We start from the raw sequence: 27478 nt of genomic DNA, 5'->3' as shown, positions 1-27478 counted from the left end.
ACATATAAATTGTTACTAATCAAATTATTAATTCTACAAAAAAACTGATTAACTGTCAATACATCATTAACTGTGTTTAAATATTTGCAGCAACAATAACAAGAAGAAGACCCTATTATGGATAAAACAAAGTGTTTTATTGAAAATGTTTCATTGCATGCCAATGAAGAAGTTACTGTACAGATTCATTATATACAAGACCCGAACTGAAAGCAGCAATGCCCAACAACCACACATGTTAACAATCATCTCATTACCATTCCTAAACAAAGGTCAATCATAACTTTTGTAAAAATGTATTCTCTGAAATTTTTACAAGGATATATATATATATTGTAAATAAAAACAATTATCTTGTCTTGTAATGAGTTCTCTTTGATCTCTTGAATTAAGCCTTTATGTCACAATACAGAAGATTGCTCCTGATAAGTGGATGCTAAATTTTTAGCATTTTGTATTTCTTCATATTTACAATAATCTTGGAGGAACACAGAGGCTAAATTTGCAAGCCTTGGATTTGAGCTGCCTTTACACCTTAGCATAAAGTCTATCACTGGAGCAGTTACAATATCTACAAAATTGTAGAACTAAGTAATAATAAATACTAAACAATAGTAGCATGTATTTAAGTTTTAAAAATAGAAAGTCGCTTGAAAGAACTAAGGTTGAATTTTTAGTACAATTTTCTAAAATAATAAATACCGTATATTCTGGCGTATAACGCGCACTTTTAATACAAAAAATACCATTGGAATTTACGGGTGCGCGGTATACGCCGAATATGAAAAATTATAGATTAAAAAAATTTAAATATAGAAAAATAATTTTATTTTAAAGAAATAACATACCTTTACCTATATACTTTGTTGATTTTCGTTATTACATAAATAGTTCATTATATTCCGTTATTTCTTCAGGCACGTCAGCACAATCTGTTTCGTCTTCATCTGTGTTACCTTCATCCATAAATAGACAGTCATCTTCTGATCCGTCCAGATTATTTGAAATGCTGCATTTTTTGAATGATTTTCTAACCATCTCAGGCTTAATTTCATCACATGTTTTTAATATCCATTCGCACACTGTTTCCAAACTTGCATGACGCATATGTCCTCCTTTCGTAAAGGTTTTCTCGCCCTCCAATATCCAAGTGTTCCACTGTTTCTTTAAATTGGCTTTAAAAGCAGCCGTCCAATGGCTGAACTAATGGTGTCAATCCGCCCGGAATAACTGTCATATCAGTGTTACATTCTTTCAACAATTTTTTTGTATTATCTGTAAGGTGGGACCTAAACATGTCCCACACTAAAAGGCTTTCTGGTTTTCTATAGATACTAGACGAGATATTGCACATGTACAATCCAAATTTTCGTACGCGTTATACGAAGAGTATACCTTAAAATTTAAAAAAAGCTATTAGGAATTACGGGTGCGCGTAATACGCCGGGGCGCGTTATGCGCCGGAATATACGGTAAATAGTCGTGCAAGAAAAACACCATCATAAGAGCAAATATATAATGTTAATCCAAAAACTATTCTTTCAATAGCAAGGAAAGTAAATTAAAAGAATAACACCTAGTTAATAAAAGTGAATTAATAAGTAATATTTAAACTTCAAAAAAATGCAGTAGATTTAAATTTACATTTAATTTTCAACCTAAACACAATTCTATACATAGATTTATGTATCTAAAAATATTTAAAGATAAACTACACTTATTTATTTTGTAAACTGTCAAACACTTTGAAAAATATATGTATACAAATTTTCTTGTTCTCACACTGATGATAAAGAAAAACCAGTTTTTAACCCTTATTCCCTTTGAGGTGGACAACTAAAGTATTAAATATTTATTTTTTATTATTGTTCAAGATTCTTGTAGTATAACTTCAAATAAAATGGACTATTTCATAAAAACATACAAAACCAATAATGTTGTACAATTAACATTATTCTGGGTTTTTTCTTTTTTCACATTTTGTTTCTAATCAGTAAATTTTAACATGGTAAAAATGTTGTTGGGTACTTTAAAATGTGAGTTATAATAGCACATAATTGCAAAAAAGGAGGGAGAGAAAAATTAAGTGTACCAAAAAAAAGAAAATTAGGAATCAATGTCAGTAAACAGGGGGAAAGATATTCAGAAAAACTAGATTATACTATATTATTTATTTCAATATTGTTATTGAATTGAAAACATTAAAAAATTTAGTTTCTTCATAATCATTATGCTAACAGTTTGAAATTTTGAATTCTGTTTTTAAAATTATAAATTGTAAGAGGGATTCTGGTAAAGAAAAAAAAATTATAAGTTACCTGCTTTGCTTTCTGGACAGACTAAATACATCAGAGCAGTAGTTGCAGACATCACAGTTTCTTCATTTTTATGAGACAAACATGTTATTACTTTAGATACCCCACCTCTTTTGTGTATGAGCTGTTTGAAGTTTTTGTCTGTAGAAATAATGATGTTTTATTATATAATAATGATCATAGTTATATTAGATGAGAGAAATCAAGTTATTAAATGTTGTACGCACTTTTTTTTTTAAATAATAGAAATTAACTTACAAAATAAATATGTTTTTATGTAAAACCATGCTAAATTTTAGACATAATGAATCTTAATTTGAAATATGAAGTTTATTTTATGCAGATGGTTATCATAACAAATTACAAGATTTATTCTGATGTGGCAGTTATAGATTGCTCATACTATATAAGATTTGATTGTAGAGTTTATTGTATGCTGAAAACCAGCCATATATTAAGTCTAGAAAGGGTCGAGTGGTTAGCGTGCCTGACTGCAGAGCCGATGGTTGCGGGTTCGAATCCCGCTCAGAGCATAGATGTTTCTTTCTGTGTTCTATGTCCTTTCTCCGTTGTGTGAATGTGTCCCGTCCTATAAACGGGTTTGTGGTTGTGTGACGTGAGCGACGCTGCTTTGCCACAGGTGCCCACTGGGTAACGAGAAGAAAGTAGCAGTTCTGGCACTCCTGGCCAATGGGACAGTGCATCCCAAGTGCCCGCCATTAAAAAAAAAGTCTAGAAAGTTTACTTTGACTACATGAAAAGTGTCCCAGCATTGTTTATCAAAGTTTTTTTAATACACATTCTTAAAATAGCAATTCATTGAAAAAAACTAATGTTACTTAAAGCCAAAAAAAAAAAAAAAAAAAATCACCAATTTTTTTATACTTCTTCATTTGAGGAAGGTAAAAGATACACTTTCAAGCATAACATTGTTCAAATATGTTTATTATTAATATCTATTATCTAATACATAAAAATTTTCTAAAATAGAAAAAAGAATGCACCTGGGGAAAAAAACAAACAAGAAACATAACATGTTCTTTCTTTTTTCCCCTCTCTTACCTAAAGCAAGATTACAGATTCCACCAACTGCAAATTCAACTAAGGTGTCATTATTACAACAAAGTTGATCTGAAAGAGAAATGTAAATTCAAATTTATCTTGAAACTTAAAATGATAAATATTGATCAAAAGAAACTGAAACATGATACAAATAGAAGAAAAAGAAATTCATATTTTGAAGTTAATAAAAGAATTTCTACTTTTATAAAGAATCCATAGTTATAATAATTGCAGCTACTAATTTATGTGAAGCACATTCCAAACAAGATCTTTGTGTTGATTTGTATAAACTAAACTCAGCGGCGCGACAGCCCAAGAGGGTCAAGGCCTACTGTGCCCATCTCAGTTTTCTTGACCTTCGGCTCTGGCATGCAGGAGCAGATGTTCCGGTCAGGTGGTCAGCCGAACGCGGAGCCCCCAGTGTTTAGTTCCCAAGCATGCTTGGTACTCATTTATCGACCCACTGAAGGGAGGAAAGGTTGAGTCAACCTTGCCCGGATCGAGCCAGGGACATGCGGCATGACAGCGCGAAGCGCTACCGCTCAGCCACCGGGCGTCCAACTGCATCANATTTTTTTTTTTGAATGGCAGGCACTGAAATTTGTTCGTTTCGCCTTAGAAGATGCTAGAGTTGTTACTCATTTTGCGTTACCCAGTGGGCACCTGTGAACCACTGGGTGAACCAAACCTGTGAACCAAAGTCACGGAGGCGAGTAACATTTCCCACGCCACAAACCGGTTGGGCTACATTCACTCATCACACACAAGAGAGAGAAACATCCACGCCCAGAGCGGAATTCGAACCAGCGGCCATTGGCTTCACAGTCAGGCGTGCTAACCACTCGGCCACCTGGCGGGTGGAAATTGAAACTAATATATCATTTAAACAAAATTCAAATTAAATTTGTTTCATGATGATTAAATGCAAACATTACTATACATCTAAGTGTTGATACATATAATTTTATTAAATTACTAAAAAAAAAATTTCATTAATGATTTACATTAAAAAAAATCCCAATTAACCCGTTTTAAGTAATATGTACCACATTTTAAATGAGCATAATGTGATAGGATTTCTAGATTTGCAGCGTCAAAACTGATCAAAGACTATTTTAGTAAATAAATATTATGTTGGAAGCTTTGTGTGGTAACATCTCCCAAAATATGATAGTTATGTTAAGTTTTCATATCAATTTCTAAATAAGATTATCATTAATATCGATATACATTTATTGAAATTATTATAACTATGATTTTTATAAATCATAGATGAAATAAATGTGTGATGAAATAAATAAGTCAGCAATAACAAATGGATAGCATAAATATATTTTACCTAAGAACAAATCAACAATATTCAATTCATTAAAATGAATATAGTTTTCTGGATCATAAGCAAAATTTGCTAGGTTGGCTAAAACTTGTTCCTTTGCATCTAGAAAGAAAAAATATTATTTCAAAATTTAGCTACAGTAAGAATGCTGTTGTCCAGTTAACAGGATTGATAAAGGAGAACAGATTTTTTTTTCACCTTCTGAAAAAATTTTCTTTTACACAAATCCGTAATCTTCAGATATAGTTGGCAAGGTTTAGGACAAAATTACCACTTTTTAAACCGTCCTGTAAAAAACCTGTTAGTCTTAAACTATCCAAAACCTTTAATTCAAATTATGTCGCTAATTTTAAAAAAATATTGTGTAAAATAAAATGTTAATTTTTGAACAAGAAACAGAATGAATGCAAGTTTTTGTTTTATTAAAAAAGTTTATAGTTATTTTTAATATTGCATTATTTATATCCTTATGCAAAAACATAATTTATCAGTATTAAATACTTATTTAAAGGATAAGGCATTCACTTTTGTTGTTCATTGAATTGTGGAACTTCAAAAGCTATAAATCTTTTCCTATTATATTATTTTCCTTTACTAAGTTAAAGCAAATTGTATAAAAAAGTATCAACTATCTTTTAATACATGTAATTATTATGTGTACAATGGTTAAACACATTGAATTTTTACCTTTTACCAATGTTCAAGGTTTTGGACACTTTAAAACAGTTTACAGGGGTCTGTCTAGGTTTTTCTGAGAAGTACCTATTTTGTGAAAATTAAAAAACCAACACAAAAATATGGATTTATAGTTTCTTACGGGATACAAAAATAAAATTTTAAGAAAAAGTATTTTGTGAAACTACCGTTTTCCCTAAAGTTGAATTTGTGAAGGTACCGCTAAACTGTAGTAAATTTGGCCTTGACAGACCCCTGGTTTAGGACAGTCAAACCCACATGTCCTAACCAAAGCCAGTTTAGGACATCCAAAACCCCAACCCTTCAGATTCTCTGGGAGAGGGTGAGAAAGAAGGTCAAAAATTGATGAATTGTTGGGCATAGTCTTAAAATCCAGAGATATTATTTCAGAATTTGAAAATTAAAACAAGGAGTTCATCTATTATGCTGATGAAATTGGATTCTTTAGTATTGTGCATCATTAGTAAAAAACATTAGTATCTGTTAAAAAAAAGTTTTATAGCTGTTATTAAAGTTTTCCAACAATATGGAATTTTTGTTATTTCAGTCCCAACCAGTCTGGATAATTAGCACACTACTGTACATTAGTACATACATCAACAACAAAAATCAAATTCCGGTTTAAAAACTGGGTTATTTCTTTATTAGTAACAATTTGCTTCAACTATAAGACAAAAATGCTATTTTAAAGTTGCAAAAATTTTAAAAAATGTGTATAGAAGTCAGGTCAACATGAGGATGGCTATGAGTTGTACCTTTCAAGTTGGTCCCCTTCTGTTATGTTTGGCCCAACAATCATTACAAAATATTTCCATATTGCCTACCACAATTTCAACCTACAGCTACAAACTGGTAATCAGAAAATTATGAAATTTTGCAGATGGCTTTATAGGTTTAAAGGAATTGTCCTCTATAAAAAAAGTAGTTCAAAATATAACAACCAAAGGGTCTGTTATTAATAAATGACACATTTAACATTATTTTATAATATATTCATATAATTTTTATTGAATTGAATAGTTTGAAATGTGATGATGATCACATTAAACTACCACCTGAAATAGTGAGATGATTTGTTCCACAATTAAGTTAAATGTAATTCCCCTCTCCCTACCTGTTTGCTCAAACAACAATCACCAAAACGCTAAAGAGACTTTGTACTTTCAAAAACTTTAAAAAAATATGCAGAGCTTTGACCATAAATGTTTATCAGATATACCTACTTTTCAAGTTTGTCTCTTACAGATATTTTTTTTGTTTAGCTTTTTGCAGACAACTGCCCGGAAGTCTTCAAAATTTAGCAAATATTTCTGTTCAGGTAGCAATATGGAATTTATTTCTAAAACATATTGATAGTGTGTCCTGTAATATTGTTTTTAAGCTCAGGCATCAGGTTATCGCCAAGTCGAATCTCTCTCAATCAATCTTTAAGCCAAAAATTTTATAAATGGAGGTATAAAGATTAGAATTCAAGAAAGCAACAAAAAAAAAAAACACTTTTGTATTAGAAAGTTTTTAATTACCAACTGACATCGACCGCGAGCGATTGGTAAAAATTTACATTATAAGGTACCTTTGTAATTTCATTAAATTTTTATAGTCTCACTGAAAACAGGAAAAGGACTTAAAAGTGAGATTTTTCTAATAAATCAAAATAAAAATAGAAAAATTTCACGTACAGTGAAAGCTTTTAGGTTAAGTGCCTAATCCAATGGGCACCCACTTCTACACTTTAACCCTTATTTAATTTGTTATTTTAAACACAATTGTGAAAAGTGACAAAAAAATTTCACTTATTCTTCCAAATTGTATTTGTCAAATCCTGAAATTTTCATATCGTATATAAAAGGTTAAAAGAAACTATTAGAGATCGATTAGTACACACGATTAAGAAAGGCGCAGATAAATGCGTAAATTATACCATCAGAAGAAGTATCTTGAAATTCAGTAACCAGCTCTCTCAAATAAGAAAATCTTTCCCTTGGATCATTCTTCCGCCGTTTAGCCATTAAAATAAAAATTTTAAAAAAATATAAAATGGTTTAAATAAGAACTAAACAATTAACATTCAAATAAATGTCAATATTTTTAGATTCAAACTCAATATTTCATCAGAAAATTACTTTAAAAAACGATATTCAGATCGAAGCATTGTAACCGATGAAACTTCTATTTGTTTACAAACACAACTTACAATTAAGCAGTTACAGTGAAAACTTGAATTAACTTTTGTTTTGTATTATTGTTTTTTAATTGATTCGGAAAGCTTTGTAATATTTCGCTAAGAAGTTTTCTCGAAAAGAATTAAAAAATAGTTTTTTATCAAAAATGTTTGAGATTTCGAAATTTTACAAAAATTTCGTAACAAAACCGAAACAAATTTCTGCTTATGTTTATTTTTGAGACGCGTAAACAAAGGCATAAATAACTGCTGGTTCTCAGGTTATCTTTATTAATGTACTAATAAGTTACTGTTGAATTGCACAAAAAAAAAGCATTTTCGTTCTATTCTGTATATGTTGAATTTGCTTTCTTCTTTCTATTAGCTAATACATAAAAATGGCGGAGAAAGGACAGTCTCAAAATCCTCAGGGTCAACCGCTTATGAAAATTGGATATTATATTTTAGGTGAAACACTTGGTGTTGGAACTTTCGGTAAAGTTAAAAGTAAGTACTTTGTTTCATTGTATTTTGAATTTCTAACACTTGTTCTTATAGTATAATTTCATTATATATGGTGTCGGGCCATGTGCGTTGTTAAATGTAAACAATGTCTGTCATCTATAAAATACAAGTTGAATTAATTTTAATTACTTATAATGGTTTCCAGTGTGTCAAATTTATTTATATTGTTTCTGCAAACATTTATTTCATTATTAAATTGTCCTATTTTTTTTTCCTTTTATAGCTGCGAAACATGAACTTACGGGACACAAGGTCGCTGTTAAAATACTTAACAGACAGAAAATCAAAAATTTGGACGTTGTTGGAAAAATACGACGAGAGATTCAGAATCTAAAACTTTTCCGCCACCCACATATTATCAAGTTGTGAGTATTGTTATTTAAGTTATGATTCATGTACATTGTATGTATGCAAAGGAATCAAAATTTTTTAAAAAAAATTGTCTTTGGAAGAAATGAGGTTTCTTATTTTAATAATAACGTACAATTCGTTTAGTAATTTCGTGCTTGATAACCGCTTTTGTTTCTCCTTAAGCTCATAAGAACAGAAATGGAAACATGAAGTTGTGTAAATAATTTTTTAATTTTATTAATAATGTATAAAATCAACAATGTCAACTGTTAATAAATAGCATATTAATTGCTTTTGCAATGCATAATATGGTCACTATACTAAATGCAAAAATTTTCGAGTCTAAATGTTTACTATCACTTTATTTTGTTTACAATAAATCGATATCATGCTTAAAATTTAAGCTGATTTCATTGGAAGTAATTTAAATACTAAAGGTTAATTTTATTATTGTCTTTGACTTAATTTTAACTTCTTTAATTTTGAATAAGAGCTGAATTAGATAATAAATGAATAAGAGCTTGATATAATCAAGCTCTTATTCATTTATGCATCTTATCTCTGCAGATGATAAATTATCTTGTTATCAAGTTCTTGAAAGAAATTGCCTGATTATACATTATTGCATTTTTGGTACTGTGTCATTTAAAATATGGTATCTAGTTATTGATTAAATTATTTGTGTATTTATTTGTATGTGAGTTGCAATGCACCAACTCCTATACATAATTAGGCATACACTATAGACTAAATTCATCCACCATAGATAGGAAATAAGCAGATTGTTTAAGAGCTTACAGAAGAGCTTATTATTATATTTCTAAGCTAGAATAAAATGTATATAAATATCCTTAACTGAAATACTATAGATAAAATTAAAAATGAATACTAGATGAATGGAGGTAGACATGCTAGTACATGACAACCATAATGACAAAGCAAAGTCACTAAAACAGAGTATAGGTACTTTTTATGTTCATTATGATCTTAACATAATTCTCTTTATCAATACATAAAGAAATATCTAGTATTAAATTAATATTTTAAACAGTTTATAATAGCATTCTAGTTTAAATAATAGTTTTATTTCCAAGCCAGAAAATAAATAATTTTTAAATAAATAGAAATCTGAAAGAAAATAGAGATAATGAACTTTTTAAGGAATTAGAAAAACTGTAACATCTTTCATTATTTTGCATTAAGAAGTACAGTAGAACTTTATTTTATAATTATGTAAGAATCTGTTAAAATATAATCAATTTATAAATTATTGTATAATATTACAAATCACAAATTATATTCATAAATACAAGCAGCAAACTTAAATGCTCTTAAGTGTGAATACTGGAAGCAATGTTTACATAGTATAATTACTATAAGATATTTATTAATAAATATTTTTATTGGTAATTGTATTTTTGCATATACCTAATCATAAAATTTTAAATTATTATTTTGTTAAAATTTATTCAATTTGACTAAATTTAGTAAACTTAAAAATATTTATGACAAATTTTTACAAATTAGTGAATATTCATTTTTAAATCAGTGATTAATTTCAAAAAATTTAATTAAGTGTAATACAATTTTAAAGCTTTTTCAATGTTTGCACTAAAATTCATGCCGAAACTTACTTGTTTTATTTAAAAAATAAAGCTTAATATCAAATATAAATGTTACAGCTAAGGTTTTTTTTCTTTCTTTTTCACATTCAAAACCTAGTTCTTATTTTATTTTTAAATTCATCAATTTTCTTTTTTAAAGAAAAAAAGAAATAAGGAAGAAAAAAATTTTTTAATATCAAAATGTACATCTAAGATATATGAACTAGTATGGGAGTTAACCTTTCTACTCCCATACTAGAAGATAATAGTATATTAGTCTTTAAAAAATTCCAATTGAATAAATTTTAACAAACTATTAATTTTTCTTGTTTTTGTTTATTACAACAAAAATTTTTCTTCTTAACAAAAATCACTTTTTAAAAGATTTTACCATAACATTTGAATCCACATTTCATTATGCATCTATTATCATCTAGCATGTTATGTCTAAAAACCAGCATGGCTATTTCCTTGTTTTGTAAGAGTTTTTTTCCCCCCCCCTTCATTCGTGTTTTATGGAAAGAGCCTGTGAAGAATTTTAACTCGCAAAACTTGTGTATAGTCTTGGATATCAACTAGTACGGGAAATTAAAGTAACCAGTGCATATGCTAACAACATTGCCATCATCATGCTTTTGGTTGTAACCTCATGGCTGACAACTAGCTGTGGTAGCAGTATTTAATAATTGACTAAAAATTAATTGAACACCTGTAAAATATTTTTAAAAATATTTGACCAGCTGTCAAACTTTTTTTTATTTATTAGTAAATTTTATTATTCCAAAAATAAAAATAAGTTTATTTTAATTCTTCAACTTTTATTTATTGAGTTTAAGTATTTAATAACAAAATATTCCAACTCAAAAATCTAAAATTTTAACTCATTGAGTTGCTCTTTTAAAAATGTATAACATGCTAATAAATAATAATATAACATGCATTCCTAAAATGAATGTAATGATTATTCCTTCATATACTATTTCAAAAGTGTAATGTCAATTATTTTCTTCAGGTATCAAGTTATCAGCACTCCTACAGATATCTTCATGATTATGGAATATGTGTCAGGAGGAGAACTGTTTGATTACATTGTGAAGCATGGAAAAGTAAGTAACTGTTGTTAGATGTGAATTAGTCTCACTGTTTTAAAATAGAAACACATTTAGTTTACACATTTAACTTCAGAATTATTGTAAAGTCACTGTCCCCCCCCCCTAACTGCTAAAACAGGGTGTGTAGCATTTTTCAAAAGTGCTTATTTTCGTTTTTTAGTCCCTAAAGGTGCTTTTTTTTATTGGATGTTTTTAAAAAGTGCTTAATTGTCCCTTTTTTCAAAGTGAGATTTTTCCTTTACTATGTTGATTTTCGCATCGAATTATGGAAAAAGACGTAGTTCATATTGTTCTATTCACGGTTTTCACAATTAATTCAATCCCAATCTATTTTGGCGTATTGTGAGTCAGTAGCGTATGAAAGCATTCATTTTACAATGATTCAAAATTTAATGCTTTTTGACAATTGTCAAAAACAATGCCAAAAGTTATTATTATTATTTTTTTTGACATGACGGCTAAAACAGGATAAATCTGTCAATTGTCAAAAACTTTCCAACCCTGCCTAATTATGATATTTTTTAAAGTGCTTAAAAATATTTTTTGAGTGCTTGAAAAGTGCTTATTTTTTGTTGAATAATTTCGCTACGCGTCCTGTAAAAGCATTTGTAGATATGTATAAGTAGCTATGTCTACAATATTAGTGAAGAAATTTTAATTAGAGACATTCTTGAACATTCTTCACTTCTTAAAACTTTTTTTAGTCTATATGAGAAAGAAAACTCTACAATTGAACTCTTTTTTTGACATTTTTCCCTCCTTATATAAAAAAATTCGTTTAGCCTCTGTTCATAAATATAATAAGAGTTTGATGTTGCAATTATAGTGATAAGTTATACTTTTTCCTAAGATGTCATTTTTAGTATTGTTTTTCGATTGGTACATAAGAGATGGTAGCAAAGATCATAAAACATTTTATTGCCTACCTAAAAATTATGTGTTTTCATCTAGAACATTCTTCTGAACACTTTAAAAAATTTTCTTTAATCTTTTAACTCTGAATTTTTTTTTTCAACTGAATACAATAATTTTGAAACTCTTATCATAAATTTTAGATTTATTTATTTTTTAAGTATGTTATACTCTCATTAATTAATTAATTTTGTTCCAGTTAAAAGAAGCTGAAGCCAGGCGCTTCTTTCAACAAATAATTTCAGGTGTTGATTATTGCCATCGACATATGGTCGTTCATAGAGATCTGAAACCAGAAAATCTTTTGCTTGATCAGAATTTGAATGTGAAAATAGCTGACTTTGGTAATTAGTTTTATGAAATCAAGTACAGAAAAAATGCTTGTAGAAACTATAAAAAAAATAAAAAAAGCATCACATGGTGATTTACCTGAGCTAATAATATTTTACTTCTCTTTTTTAAAGGGTTAAGCAATATGATGATGGATGGTGAGTTTCTTAGAACTAGCTGCGGATCACCAAATTATGCAGCTCCTGAAGTTATATCAGGAAAGTAAGAAAATTTAATTCTCTCAAGCTGTATATAAATCTGGAGGGGAAAAGATTAGTTCACTGTGGTTAAGAATTTGAGTAGACTGATTTTAAGTTCTTCCAGTTGAAATCATGAATATTGCATTGTAATTCTAAAATGAAATTCACGAACGGTTTGTTAAATGTCTTGTTATAATATTTTCAAACATTTTGTTTCTGACTTCATACAATTTCCAAAGATGTTTTTTTTTTTTAATGAAAAATGCACTATGTTTTATTTGAATTTCTAAGGTTTTATATCCTAAAGAATCCTTTCCTTCAATTACAGAAATTACTTTTCAAGTACTAAACCAACCTCAAACTGAAATATTTAAAAATCATGCATTTTTCTTTCTATTTTAAATGTAAATTTTTCTGAAAAATTATGTGAGCTTATAAATGAAGTTAGTTATTAAATAAAATCAACTGAACTGGAATAAAAGTTTTTTTTTTAAACCGAAACTCATTTGTAAAAGTATAGAATAAAAATTATTATTATAGTAAATAAGAATATGGTGGCATGTAACTCTGGATTCCACACAGAGACTATTGACCTTCGTATGGGGATAGCATGTCTAAAAAGCATGTGTTAATTATTAAGTTTTTCTCTGATGTAGACATTTATAGTTTTACATCAACATGATTTAATTGACCATTGAATGATACTCAGTATAATTCATGCATGGGATGGCTGTATTTAAAATATTTCAAGAATTAAATTTTACTTACTAAAATAAATTTTAAAACTTAAAATAAATTATGAATAAACTTTAAGTATGAAACTGTTATATCTATGGTATATTTAATATGACTTTTACTTTTGATATTTAATAATGATCACAGCATATTTCTGGTGGAACAGAAAGTTATAAATATTTCTATAATTCTAATGTCTAAAAATATCAAATTTGGTTGTACTTTGATTGTATTATATCTCTATATCTTGTTTAAAGGCTGTCTAAGTAACTTATTTAGTATTTCTTTTCCTAAAATTAATACACCCAATTTGAAATAAGCAAAGTACTTTAAAAACAAACTGTAAAAAAGTATCTCCATATGATATTTTTAAAAAGTTTTACAAAATTCTGTGATTTAAATAAACATCTATATTTGTGCTAGTATCTGTAAAAAGCTAAATATTAAACCTTTTTTTTTTTTTTTTAAATTCTAGTTTTCGATAATGACTTTTTTTCCCTTCATATAAAACCTTAGGCATGATCATTATTTCACTTTGAAAGATAATTGTAGCATATTTATGTATATATTTAAAAAAAAATTTGAACCAAAGTGTGATTTATCTTAAATGTATCACCATAAAGAAATTTGTTTACTCCTAAAGTACCATACTTTTTTCTTTTCTTTTTCATTACTAATAGTAACTCTGAGGTAAAAAAAAAATTTTTTCCCAAATACTTTAGAAATTTGTGAATCAATTTCTTTTATTTGATGTAGGTTTTTACAGACTTGGAAATATTTAATTTAATATATTTTTGAATCTTAAAAAAAAAAAATTGTTTTGTTGATATAAATAAAAAGTATTATTTTAATAAAAGCAAAGCATGCATATGATTTTATACAAAGCTATATTGAATGAAATAAAAATGGCACCCAAATTCATACAAATTTGACATAATATTTAACTTTTTCCACTTCAAGTACTTTAATATATATTTTTTGAACTAATGTAAACATTAAATCATTTAAACTACCTAATACAATATTTTTATATTATTTCTAAAAAATTTTAACATAACGTGGTTACTAATTAGTACCAAGATATATAATTTTTTAAATTTTAGTGTGGTGACTTTCGATGTCTGTGGAGTGCTAAAGGTTAATTACTATTTCAAGTTTGTTATTACCCTCGTGATATGATTTTTTACGTTCAGTTCTTGTGAAAATTCCTAATCTGAAATTTTATACTATGTGAATTTTCATCTTTTGTTACATTCTATACGCAACACACCATATTTGCAGATTATATGCTGGGCCTGAGGTGGATATTTGGAGCTGTGGTGTTATTTTGTATGCCTTACTTTGTGGAACTGTAAGTTTGTCTGTGTGACTTACTTTTATTATATTAACTCGTTTTTCTTTGGTGGTAATAAAAGCTTACAATTTTTATTTTTGTAGTTGCCTTTTGATGATGAGCATGTTCCTACTCTGTTCAGAAAAATAAAATGTAAGTTAATTTACTTTTCTATGCTTACTTTCTTTAGATTCTCACATACTTTTTTCATGCTACGTTATCTATAATACATTTTTACTTGTACCTTCATTCCTATAAATGCTAAAAACCTTGTGAAAATGTTAAAAATATAGGTGATTAATGCCAATGAAATAATGATTTATATTTTGGCTTGTGTGATAAATTAATTTCAGATAATCGATCTAATGAAAGTTCTTATTTTTTTGAAGATGTCATTTCTATTTATGTGTATTTTTAGTCAATATTTAGTTCATATACATATATTTATGTTTGTATAAACTTGTGCATAAATATATAATGAATAATTGATTTTGGTCAATCATGTGCATAGCTGCCAACTCTACTGGATTTACTAGTAAACTACTGAATTTTGCCAGTTTCTACTGGTATAATTAAAAATCTGGTCTTTGTACATTTTAGAAACTTCCCTAAAATTGATTAAATTTTTGAGAGAAAAAAAAAATCCCTATTAATATAGAATTGTTACTCAATTTGGTTGCTTAAATATTTTAATAAGTAATACTAATATATAATGAAGATAGCCTTGCAGTAATTAGTTTAAGGCTTTTTTTTTCTTTGTTCTGAAAGTTTCAATTTATTTTTTTCATTCAGGACTCCCTTTTTAAATTATAAAATCTTATAACTATCAATAATGAATTACTTGTCTATGCTACTATTTAAAATTATGAGTTGACATAGCAAAAAAATACATTCAAAAATCATTTAATGTCAATCATAAAGGAAAAATATTGCAGACCATTTATAGTTATCTGTGATAAAGTTTTTGTATTTTGATGACAATAAAATTCCCTATATGTAAAACATGTAGTATATTACGCAACAGTTATCATGAAATTTATATAATTGCATAAAATCAGCTGCATTTTTTTCCTATCCATGTTGGCAGCTATGTGTGTTTAATGGTGAGTAAAATATTTACAATCAAAATGTGAAATTTTTTTAGTTAATAGAAGTAAATCTTTGTAATCAAATTATTTTTAAATAATGAGTATCTAATGAATTTTATTATGTAGTTTAACTTAATAAATTTTTACAATAAAGTATGGATTTGAAATTTCAAAAATAAATAATTACTGTATTCATCAGTATAAAAATTACAGTGAAACCTTACATTATGGGCATTTTTTAATTCCCTGTGATTAATGAATAAACCCTTATTTACCCTCTCCACACAGTGATCTTATTGAAAGTTAGTATACATGTAACCAGGGTTGGCAGGTTTTTGAATGATTAATATTAGATTGAAACATTATTTTTCTTAAAATACATGTAAAATACTTTGTAACAAATTTTAATCTATCTATTCAATAATTTCAGCTGGAATATTTCCCATTCCTGATTATTTAAACAAATCTGTAGTCAATCTATTAGTATACATGCTGCAAGTCGATCCTATGAAAAGAGCTTCTATGAATGATATCAAGTAAAACTTTTTCTTTATTGTTCATTAATTTGTATTTTATCCCTTTTTCCTTATCATAATTTTTTTCGCAAATTCATTTGTAATTATAAAATCTTTTTTTTAATATGATTTTCAAATTAATGGGGAAGAAAAGCAATAACATATTTAACTAAACTATGTTATTTAAAAGTAAATACTTCAAAAGCTTATAAAAATGTAATAAAATATGCATATAATGACGTTTGTTAATAATGTTTTAGAGAGCATGACTGGTTCAAGAAAGATCTTCCTGTATACTTGTTTCCTGCCGCCAATGATCAAGACACATCTCTAATCAACACGAGTGCCCTAATGGAAGTTTGTGAGGTACATGAGTCTGGTTTTATTAATATTTGATTTAAATAAGTAAGAAGCTGAATGAAAAGTTTTGTATTGAACCCTGCTCTGTCCTTAGTCAGGAGTTTTTATTAATGCGGTTTTGTTTAACCTTTTAGCTGATTTCTTACTTGGGCAATAATATACAAAAATTTATGCGTTAAGTACAGTTGAATAATCTGAGGAAAACTGGTTTTTTGTGCCGAAAAGCAAGCAGTTTTTACTCGAAACTAAGTTTGGGGTTGACAGATAAAGAGTTGAATTGGATGTCTGATTAACATATAAATTTTTATAAAATTTGATAATATTTTCATTGAAATTACACTCGATTCGACACAAAAAGTCGTGCCTGAAAAATGATTTTTTTTTTAAGAAATAAAATGGTCCGTATAATCAGAGCTCATTCTAGGCAGGAAAAAGGGCAGGGTGCAAAAGTTTAAAAAAGGGCATTATTATTCTAAAACGGCAATAATTTCTTTCTATGAGCTTTGCACGTTCTATTAAAATACATTGTCAATTAGTAAAAGAACATTCCTTTTTACTTTACTAAAAGTAGCAAAGCTATCATATTAATTACTAATTTTTATTAATAAATTAGCATATATTTATATCAAGTTAATGAGCTAATTAGCTTAGTAATTTATTTAAAATGCATGCATAATTAATAAAATAATAAATGTATGTTTTTAAGTGTCTGTAGTTATGATTTAATAATTAAAATGATTAATAATAATTATGATTTAATGATAGTGGAAGTAACTGCGAACTTTTAAAGACAAGTGCAACAAGGGGGTGTGATGGCTATTTTTTCCTTTCCTATATAAATCTATGTATTGACAGTAATGACAAACTAAATGAAGAGTTGAAAATAACAAAAGTTTAAGGAATCCATTGTAGAGTTTGGGGAAAAAGTAAAGAAGGGTTGAGGAAAGAAAGTGCAAAAAGGGTATGGAGTCTATTACATCAGGGCACTAATTTACTTCAGGGGCAACAGGGTGGATTCTTTTGACTAAAAGGGCAGCAGGGTGCTGCGCCCTGTTTACCCTGCCTAGAATGAGGTCTGCTTATAATGGTAAAATTGCGCTATAGCTAAATCCTAGGTTGAACGCTGGTTTTTTGTTGTTGTTAAATTCGTTTTTTTTTTTTATATTTTATTTACAGAACAACTTAACCGAAAATGTTTACTCCAATTGAATTAATAATATTTTATGGATGTCTTCCGAACCGTTGACTTGACAATTGCAAAAAAATATACATCACAGTCTTTGTTAAAAAAATATTTATTGAAATGGTGCGTTTACACATTTTTGGCTGAAAGTGAGTTTATAAGAGCTGATGTGTGGTTTTTCCATTTATTAATAAGTAATGTAAAGAATAGTCATCAATCTGTTGTACTAATTCGTTATGTTGTCATCATAATACAAATACATTATTGCACATTTTCTTGGTCATTATTGCTACCAAAAAATTATTTGTGTGATTTTTTTCCAACTCATTATTATATCTCAACTTTTATTTTATTATGGCAATAATAGTTTTATTACTGCAAAAATGACAATAATAATAAACCGTACCCAAAGTTTATATTTTATCATTGGTCACTTTCAGAACTAAGGAAATAAGGGGGGCTTAGGAAGGGGTCAAAATATGTCCCTCATTTAGAAATTCTTTGGAAAATACTTTCATCAAAAACTTAAATTTTTCCCACAAAGCAGTACTCAAAAGGGAAAGACTGGGACGATTGTTGCAGGTCAGAGCTGCTATTCCATATAAAATGTCTAAATTTTTTTAATCTAATTTAAGAAAAGAATTATTGGGAGTTCCTTTTTGTGTATATAAAATAAATTATATAAACTGGTAAGTTTTTAATTGCAACTATAAGCAAGATATGTAGGTTTTAACATTGATTATTTGTGAATATTGTGGTTGTCCCACCTCCAAATACGGTGGATAATCAGAAGTATACTTTATGGTATACTGTGTTTCGGTCAAGTTTATATAAAGTTTTTACAGCTTTACATAGGATCTCATTAAATTATTTAATGGAAACTTTTTTTAAGACTAGACTCCTATTCATGGGCATGACAGAAAAAGAATGGTTTGAAGAGTTAACATATTTGATACTGACTTTTTTTTCTATTTATTCTACTGTTTATGTTTCAAGTAACAATTTATTTGTTAAATTTTGATTCTATGTTCAGGGGTCTGTTTATAAAAAATTTGGGTCCGTTAAAAGTGATACATAACTAAGTTGTGTTATTTAAACTAGGTCAATTGAAATTATTAAAAATGTGAGTGATTTTGTTTCCATTATTCGTCCAAAATGAATGTTCCGCTTTGAGCAGTATAGGCTAAATACCAACTATTTGTATGTTAAATCTCTAATTCAGTAGCAGCAATTGTTGAGCGGAATCTTGTATCTATTTACAATTTAAAAACTTCTTAAAAAGGGTTTTTGCAATAACAGGATCCTATTTGCACAAATTCACAAAAACAGGACCCTGTTTGAAAGAAAGTGACTTAACGCTTATTTTATATTCACAGATTATGGGTAGTTTTTTCACAATTTTACAGAATGTACCTACAATTTTAGCTTTTATAAAATGTCTGGACAGACCCCTGATGTTGGTTTTAAATCATAATCTAAAAAAAGTTGTCTTTTGATATATTTAGAAACTGTCTGTGCGTGAGAGTGAAGTGCACAGTGCTCTTCTGAGTGGTGACCCTCATGACCAATTGGCAATCGCATATCACTTGATTTTAGACAACAAGAGAATTGAAGATGAGACATCCAAGTATGAGAAAAATAGTTTCTACTGGGCTTCTAGTCCACCTCCCACCACAACCGATATCAGTGTGAGTTTTCTTCCTTTATGTGTCATTCTGTTTAATTTAATGAACACATGTCTTTTTCTATTTTTAGTGTTTTTCTTTAATATTGTTGTACTGTTTTAATTCATAATGGGTCATTAATTCCTGAACTTCACAGACAAATAAATTTAGTTAATACATTCTTGCCAACTTTTACGCATTTGGCTTAAAATTTTATTTCTATATTTAAAGTGGTAGCAAAATGTATGCTTTCTATATATTCCTTGCATTTATAAACTTAATTTATAATCTTTCTGACCACCACTATTTTTGAGAAAAGTTAAACATATTGTAATATATAATACTGTCGAGGTAGTTCGTATAAGCTTTCTCAAATTACAGCATATGTGTCAACCTAAAATTGTAATTTAATTTCCATTTTACTACCAGTGGGGAAAATCATCATCGAAAAGATTAAAAGTTGGCAGGTATGTAAATATTATAAATTCTAGAAAAACATTTTTCATGTTTTTTTTTTTTTTGACATCATATTTAGAAAGAAGAGAAAATAAGGTTAATTTGTGAATATCAAAACTTTTTAACTGATCCATGGTTTTTAAGATAAATTGTCTCAAAATCATGCTAATTAAATCCACAACTTTATTTTCTTTCAGGTTATAATATTTGTTATTTCTTATTAAGCTGCTTTGTAGTCTTGGTAATTTTATAATAAGCTTTCTTATAACCGGATTTGGATCTGTAGTATTTTTGTTTATCCCTGATATCACAAATAACTCTGTATTATATATAATATTCATATCTGATTCATAGATAGATAATATAGACGCACACCGTGCCTGGACACATTTGTGGTGATTTCAATTTTGCAGATACTATTTTTAATATTTAAAAAAAAGCATCCATGCACGCAAAGGAAAAAGTTTGCAGTGGGGGGGGGGGATACGAAGCAGACGACATAATCATGATTTAGGCAAGGTAGAAGAAAGTCAGTGTTCAGTTGTACGCATGCTGCTCCCAAAAAGGCAAAGATATAACTGCCACTTTAACCCAAAGATTAGTGATCCTATAGTTAGAGGTCGAGACTACAATCAGCTAGTTCTTTTAAGACTGAACTCGACTATTGCTTTGCAATGAAAATAAACGGTTACAGTAAGAAATATTTTAATGCAATTTAATTTGAAGCGAAATTACTAATATTATTTTATATGATAATTACTTTATATGAATACAGTTCTTAAATTTCCTATTTATGTATAACTATTAATTAATATTAATCTTTCTCTAATGTCCTTAATGTTAATGTGCATGTATATGTAGATATTGTTTTGTCAAGAATAAATAAAAAATTTAAATCGTTAACTGTTTTCGTATATTTAATAAATTTATTCTATTATCCAAAATATTATGAGCTTGCGGGTACTTTTGGATTCTGTGCGTAGATACTTTATGTATTTATTTTACGATTGATCTGATTGGTTATTATCTATGTCAACAAATTATTACTGATGTAACAGAATTTAAAACTTATTATTTATTTATTATATTTTAGAGCCCTGGTAAGACTCATCCAGAACGAATTGGTGGTAAGTTGTAATTGTCATTGAATTTATTTGTTTTTTTGAAAAAAATTTCCTAAATGCATTAAAAGCAAAGTTTTATTTGTACTAACTTCGCTTAAATTTTTTTTCCCCTTCAGGGCGCCAGAGAATGATGAGCGGTGGTAACAGTACTGACAAAAGTAAAGGAACTCCAATGAAACGGGCAAAATGGCATTTAGGTAAATTGATAAGCTTTATCATTATTCGGAATTTTCCAGGTTGGCAACGGGATCAGGGGGAAATCTAGAAATTTTTTCCATCAGGAACAGTCAGAGAAATTCATAAAATTATTATCAAATTTGAGCATTTTGCCAACAAGAATGTGAAGAAAAACTCACTCATTGCAAATTGAATTGTTTATTATAGCATCCAAGCTAGTGTTGGTTTGATTAATCCTAAAATATAAAAGCATTTAATATTTGATTAAGTGTGAAAAATTCAAGAACCAAATTTGAAGAGATAAAGTAATGGAGAAAATGAATTAAAAACTTAAAATTCTTGAAACTGTTCAAAAGAATAGTTTAAAATCTAAAAAACAAATTGCGAGCCTCAAACCTCGGGGAAAAAATTCTGATCTTTATTTAGTTTTTTTGTTTTAAACTTTTCTTTGTATTTATGTTTTTAATCTATTTTTTATTTGTATTATGAAAAACATTTATCTTTTGACCTATATTTCTTTAAACCATGGCAATGGATTTTTTATAATTTCTGTAAATTTTATTTCTTACTACAAAAAGTCCAATGATGTCAGATTTTTTTTCTTATTTATTAGATAATTACATTCCTTGATTTATATATATATATATATCTATCTTCGATAAGTCTGCTGAGTGTTTATCTTTATACCGTTTAAATTTATTGAAAAAAAAAAAGAATACATATTTTTTTTCTCTAAAAAGTATTTTTTTAGTATTGTTTAGATATTTAAATTTGTATTTATTATTACTGTAAAAAGTATTATGAAAAACTCTATCTTGTTTCCATATGAAAATAGTCTTGCAGGCAAAGAATAATGTAGATACTGGTTAATATCTTTGCATGCTTTTATAATATTTTCCTTCTGCTGAAATCAAAGTTATATATTATTTTTAGGCATCAGATCTCAGAGTAAGCCGTTTGATATTATGACTGAAGTTTACAGAGCCATGAAGGCTCTTGATTTTGTGAGTTTTTCCTTTGTTTAACATTGTTTTATATTTGTTTGTCATTTTATATGATTATTAATGTGTTTGAGACATATTATAGGAATGGAAAACGGCAAATCCTTTCCATATCATTGTCAGGAGACGACACCCAGTAACTAATAAATATGTAAGTTTATGTGTATTTATTTCTTCTTGTATTATAAATGCATTTGTTCTGAAGGAATGTATCTAATGTTCTAGCATTTGAAAAAATGAATAATATTTAATTATAATTAAAATAGGATAAATTTTCTGTTCATTTTCGAACTATTTGAAAAACTCATTCTCAAATTTAATATTTTAACCTTTAAAGTGTTACAGGGTGCGTATCATTTTTAAAAAGTGCTTAAAGGTGCTTTTTTATTCGGGATTTGTAAAAAGTGCTTAGTTTTCAATCTTTTAAAAAGATATTTTTTCTTTGCCCTATTGATTGTCATTCTAAATGACAAAAAATGCATAATTTTCTCTGCATTAATTATCAGAAACTAGTTATTTTATCATGATTATGTAAAGTTTTTGTATTTTATTAATTTTATGTTTATGAATGAAGAACTTAAAATGATAGAAAAAATTTTTTTTATTACTGCTCATCTCCTAATTATGATTTATTTTATTTAGTGATGAAAAAAATTTTTTGAGTGCTAAAGTACTTAAAAGGTGTTTATTTTTTGTTGAAAAATCTGGCTACGCCTGTGTTAATTTCAATTAATGGCCTTATCAATCAAATCAATTTCAATTAATATACTAAACCTATCTCAAATAAAAGAGAAGTTCTGTATTTGTTTAAAGTGTATATGTATTTTTTAAGAAACTGAAGATTTGAATTTATTTATACTAAGGGGAACGATGATTTCTTTGCAATAATTGTTTATTAGCATGAAACAGGTTTTTTTTTTTATGAAAGTTGAAATTATTCACTTAAATTATATGTACAATAACGAATTCTGTTTGTTTACACTTTCAAATGATTTATTTTGAGTTAAATTTGATTGTCAAATAGTATGAAAAATCTCTATTTCTCTTAGGATTCTATTAAGATTTATTACTGAGCATAAATAATTTTGTTTAGGAATTATTTAAAAAAAAAAATATTTGAAATTAAAGCTATATTGTTATAACAAAATTCATGAATGTTTCTGTAATTCTGCAATTTACTGTTTTCACTTACCAAGCTGATTGATATATATATATAATACAATTTGTGCATGCATCACATTAGGCATGAACCTGATTGTTAAGCTCTAAATTATGTGACTGATCTCATTAATTGTAATTTATAATAGCATATTAATGTAATTTACACCAATTAGTAAGTTAAGACACTGATTCAAATAAGTTTATTTAAAAAGATAATATCGTAACATTTCACTATAATACTAATAATTTAAAAAATTGAACTCTTAATTTAGAAAACAATCAAACTCAAGAATGTAAAAATGGTAGAGTAGGAAAAAAATAAATATTGCTGGTTTTATAATACCCTTAAAAACAAAAAAATAATACTTTTATCTCTTTTTTGCTGATGACAACCAAGAAAATATGAAAATTACTGTGAGAAAACTGGATAGCTTTTTTTTAAAAAAAACTATGCTATTATATTAAACCAGTTTCATTTCATGTTGTGTTCAGAGTAACATATAATGGCACGCTACCTTATGGTGCGCATGGTGGGCGAAGAAAAATATTTCAACATAACAATGATCATTGTAAATAACAATAAATAATAGCATCGAAGTATATTTGTTGGTTAATTTTGATGAAGAGTTAAAGAACTGTTTCTCTTATATTGTTACTTAATTCATATAATCAACATAGTGCGTAAAGTTTTTAAAAAGTGCAACGTGCTTATTTTCGTTTTTTAAAAGCCCTTAAAGGTGCTTTTTTCATTATGTGTTTTTAAAAGATGCTGGATTTTCCCTTCTCAAAAATTAGATTTTTTTTCTTTACCGTAACGATTTTTACTGCGTTATTATGCAAAAGCGTAGTTTTCACATTGTTCTATTCAACATTTTCACAATTCATTCAACCACAATCTATTTCGATGTGCTTTCGGTTCATAACGTATCATAATGCCAATCATGTTAAATGTTTGATGAAATTCTTGGGAGTCCACATGTGTGTCTACTGAATTGGGTTTTGCAAGATATTCTCCATTTCAGGCCTCATTTTCTACCCTTATTTTTCGAACCGAAATATCTCTCGATCTTTTTATGGTGGCTAATATAATCAAGAAAAGAGTTCTTTGTCAGAAACTATTTATTTTATCATGATCATGTAGAGACTTTGGAAATTATTTTGCATTTTGTTACTGTACATAGTGCATAAATATGTTTTTTAAGTTCTTAAAAAGTACTTTAAAGGTGCATGCTTATTTTTTGTTAAGAGATATGGCTACGCACCCTGATCAATCTTTAAAAAAAATAAGTTATTTGTTGAAAAAAACGAACCTAATTTGCTTTTCATTCCTTATTTCTATCCCCCAAGAAACAATTAACTATGTGGCTATCAATAAACGAGAATAGTTATTACACCTTAAATTGCAATGAATTAGTAGTTTTCTGTTGAGAAAAAAAATTGGTGAAGGATAATTTTTTAAGTGATTTTTTCTTGTTAGGCAAAAAAGAAAAGAACAATAACTTACAGAGACTGTTTGATAAAAAGTAATGCTAAGTTGTCAATAATAATCAATAGGCTTTTGGCACTCATTTCAGTAAAATATTTTATTTTCAGACAAAAATGACTTTGCAGTTGTATCAGGTAGATTATAAAAGTTACCTTTTGGATTTCAAGTCACTTGCAAACAATGAAGAAGGTATTGATAGTCAGAGTAAGTATAATATGTTTTTCATTACAAGATCCATTGTTAAATTTGTTAAGATATAGTCACTCAATATGCAATTGGAAGGCCACTGTGACACATGCCATTAAATTTAAATGTTAAAAAGCATCCAATCCATTTTGTTTATATCATAATAAGTGAAAAGGGTATAGTGCGGCTTTGAGGAGAACTTCTCCAGACTAAAAGTCTGCCGCTGTCTGCTATTATGGTAACAAGCGAGAGCACATTTCTAATGGGGGTGAAATGGGAGAAAGAAGGTGTCGATTGGTTTACTCGCGACGACCTATGCCGAGATTAAGATAAAACTGTTCACTCCACACCCCTATTCAAAGTGTCCTTTCCTCGTAACCATAGTACACGACGTGAGACGGGTGTCTGGAGGAGTTCTCATGAAAGCCGCACTATACTTGTGTAAAATTGTGTGGATCATTTTCAAGAAAAGCGCTAAACAACACAATTTTTCGCCAACAATATAAACTATATTCTAAATACATAGTTATTACTTGTCTAGTCCATTGTTGGTAAAAAAAAAAAAAAACGTGGCCCCAATTTTTGTTTTTAAGGCAAAAGGTTTTTTGTAGCAAAATAAAAATTTCTTATCTATTTTTTTGTACTTAATTTTATAATTAGAAAATATTTAAGTTTTGATCATCATCAGCCATTGATTTGCCATTTGGTCAGCATCAGCATTTATTAATTTTTATTTTGTCTGTTTTTAAGGTTCTACTGAGTCAATTTCGTCCAACTGTCAACAATCATATAATATTATGGAGTTTTTTGAGATGTGTGCTGCACTTATCGCTCAGTTAGCTCGCTGAGTTGAGTTGTTGTGGAGAGGTTCCTGGTTTTTGAATGTGTGTATTTTGAGTTTATAACTTCTGAAAGTCTGTTTTGTGATATGTAAATTTTTTTTTTCTTTTTGAATGTGTCCCGAGTGGTATGTAAATAAATCAGAGAGTTGTATATAAACTTACGTCAAAGTTGCTTTCGTAATCTGTACATAGCTTTATCGCTGAAACTTGTCTTTGTACAAAGGACTTTATATATGTATATTTGTGATAGTTAGTTTATTTTAAAGAGTTTTTATGTCTATCTATATCTATATAGTATAAAAAAAATGTATAGAATGTGCATAGAGGAATATCAAGCACATTATGTTTTATCAAATTAAACCCAATGTACTTTCAGAAAAATGAGAAAGTTTCTCATTATTGTAATTCTATATTGTTTATCTTCAAATTTAAAAATGAATAAAGTCTTTATTCTAATTGTTGTATATGTTTTAGTTCATAAAACTCAGGATTTATATTATTTATAAAAATATGTTCATTTTAAATTTGCACCTGAGGTACAAGTTTTATATCTAAGTATGAAAAGTTAAAACCAAAATTAAAACGAATCGTCAGGCCTTAAGTTGAGCAACACATCATTGAAGCTTTCGCAGAATGTTGCTGGATTTAAATAGGCACTGAGAAATATATATTTTACCAAAGCTAAAAATTGAAGACAGTAAGATTTAAAAACTTGTTTTTTAATCAAATCAATCATTACAAAAACATCGTGAAAGAGACATTAAAATTCCAGGTTAAAGAAGAAGAAAAGCGAAAGAACCGATTTTTTGCAAGATCATTTGCAAAAACTCGAAAATACCCTTTCAACTAGTATAGTTCTATTCAGGGTTGCCTCAGACTACTAAAATGCTACTATTTTCGGCCTTATGGCGACTTTTTTTTGCCTGAAAAGACTAAAAAAGTAACTATTTTTAGGAATAGGCGACTATTGGGAGACTATTTTACTCTTAGCGAAGTTATTTTTATACTTATACTTATTTTTCGTAGGCCTACTGTTACTTTGCGATTGCTGTACAATTGCTGTTATCTTAAATTTCCGTTCTGAACTCAATTGATCAATGAAAAGAAAATATAAATTTAAAAAAAAAAAAAATTCTTCATTGATTTTTTTCAATTATTGTTTTTCATTTTAAGCGATACAATTTAATAGGGGTATTTTGTATTTAACTTTTATAAAAAGTTAGTTTTTTCAAATTTATTTAATGTAGGTAAGTATAATAATTTGATTATTTTTAAATCAATAAATGTTGAGTTTTTAATTATAAAAATTAAAACAAAGCTTACGTTTATTTAATTTGCTTTTATTTTTGAGAAACTGAAAACAAAACTTTAAAAAAAAATTGGCTATTAGTTAGAAGAAAAGTTTTAAAAAAAATTTAAATAGAGTTTAGTGATGTTTTGACGCTTTTTAATAATTTAACATTAGTATTTACAGTAATTTTTTTAAAAATTTTTATTAAAATTATTTCAATACTTGTTTGTTTTATAATTTGTTTGATAGTCATTATCATTTTTAAGCAAATA

At 27.8% G+C, this 27478-nt stretch overlaps 3 protein-coding genes across 10 annotated transcripts in view; 2 read left to right on the top strand and 1 right to left on the bottom strand.

Moving 5' to 3' along the window:
- Window positions 1–365, top strand: part of LOC107450057 (sushi, von Willebrand factor type A, EGF and pentraxin domain-containing protein 1) — a 107564-nt gene extending 107199 nt beyond the window's left edge. For all 4 annotated transcript variants that reach the window (XR_011636554.1, XM_043039731.2, XM_071179513.1 and 1 more), the window contains one exon: window positions 91–365. Coding sequence is in view for 3 of the 4 variants with exons in the window: in XM_043039731.2 (XP_042895665.1) it covers window positions 91–125 (35 nt within the window). In the remaining variant the exon portion in view is untranslated. The remainder of the gene's footprint in view (window positions 1–90) is intronic.
- Window positions 116–7607, bottom strand: LOC107450060 (armadillo repeat-containing protein 7). 2 transcript variants are annotated; one of them, XM_016065766.4, is made up of 5 exons: window positions 7331–7607; window positions 4717–4815; window positions 3378–3446; window positions 2319–2456; window positions 116–571 (listed from the first exon to the last, which is right to left on the bottom strand). In XM_016065766.4, exons 1-5 carry the CDS (start codon window positions 7416–7418, stop codon window positions 402–404), a joined length of 564 nt encoding a protein of 187 aa, XP_015921252.2. In that variant the 5' UTR covers window positions 7419–7607; the 3' UTR covers window positions 116–401. The 2 variants fall into 2 exon arrangements, with proteins under 2 accessions (XP_015921252.2, XP_042895668.1); XM_043039734.2 differs by having other exon boundaries at window positions 265–571; window positions 7295–7561.
- LOC107450058 (AMP-activated protein kinase alpha subunit) lies at window positions 7608–26371 on the top strand. 4 transcript variants are annotated; one of them, XM_016065764.3, is made up of 17 exons: window positions 7608–7851; window positions 7956–8077; window positions 8319–8460; window positions 11063–11156; window positions 12274–12418; window positions 12539–12626; window positions 14621–14690; window positions 14777–14825; window positions 16191–16296; window positions 16536–16641; window positions 19324–19506; window positions 21032–21065; window positions 21179–21259; window positions 22173–22243; window positions 22326–22391; window positions 24995–25091; window positions 25824–26371. In XM_016065764.3, exons 2-17 carry the CDS (start codon window positions 7969–7971, stop codon window positions 25919–25921), a joined length of 1539 nt encoding a protein of 512 aa, XP_015921250.1. In that variant the 5' UTR covers window positions 7608–7851; window positions 7956–7968; the 3' UTR covers window positions 25922–26371. The 4 variants fall into 4 exon arrangements, with proteins under 4 accessions (XP_015921250.1, XP_015921248.1, XP_015921251.1 ...); XM_016065762.3 differs by having other exon boundaries at window positions 7609–7866; XM_016065765.3 differs by having other exon boundaries at window positions 7822–8077.
- Window positions 26372–27478: the final 1107 nt, after the last annotated feature.

The sequence above is a fragment of the Parasteatoda tepidariorum genome, chromosome 4, assembly GCF_043381705.1.
Source record: "Parasteatoda tepidariorum isolate YZ-2023 chromosome 4, CAS_Ptep_4.0, whole genome shotgun sequence".
Lineage (NCBI taxonomy): Eukaryota > Metazoa > Arthropoda > Arachnida > Araneae > Theridiidae > Parasteatoda > Parasteatoda tepidariorum.
This window is presented reverse-complemented; position numbering and strand designations above follow the sequence as displayed.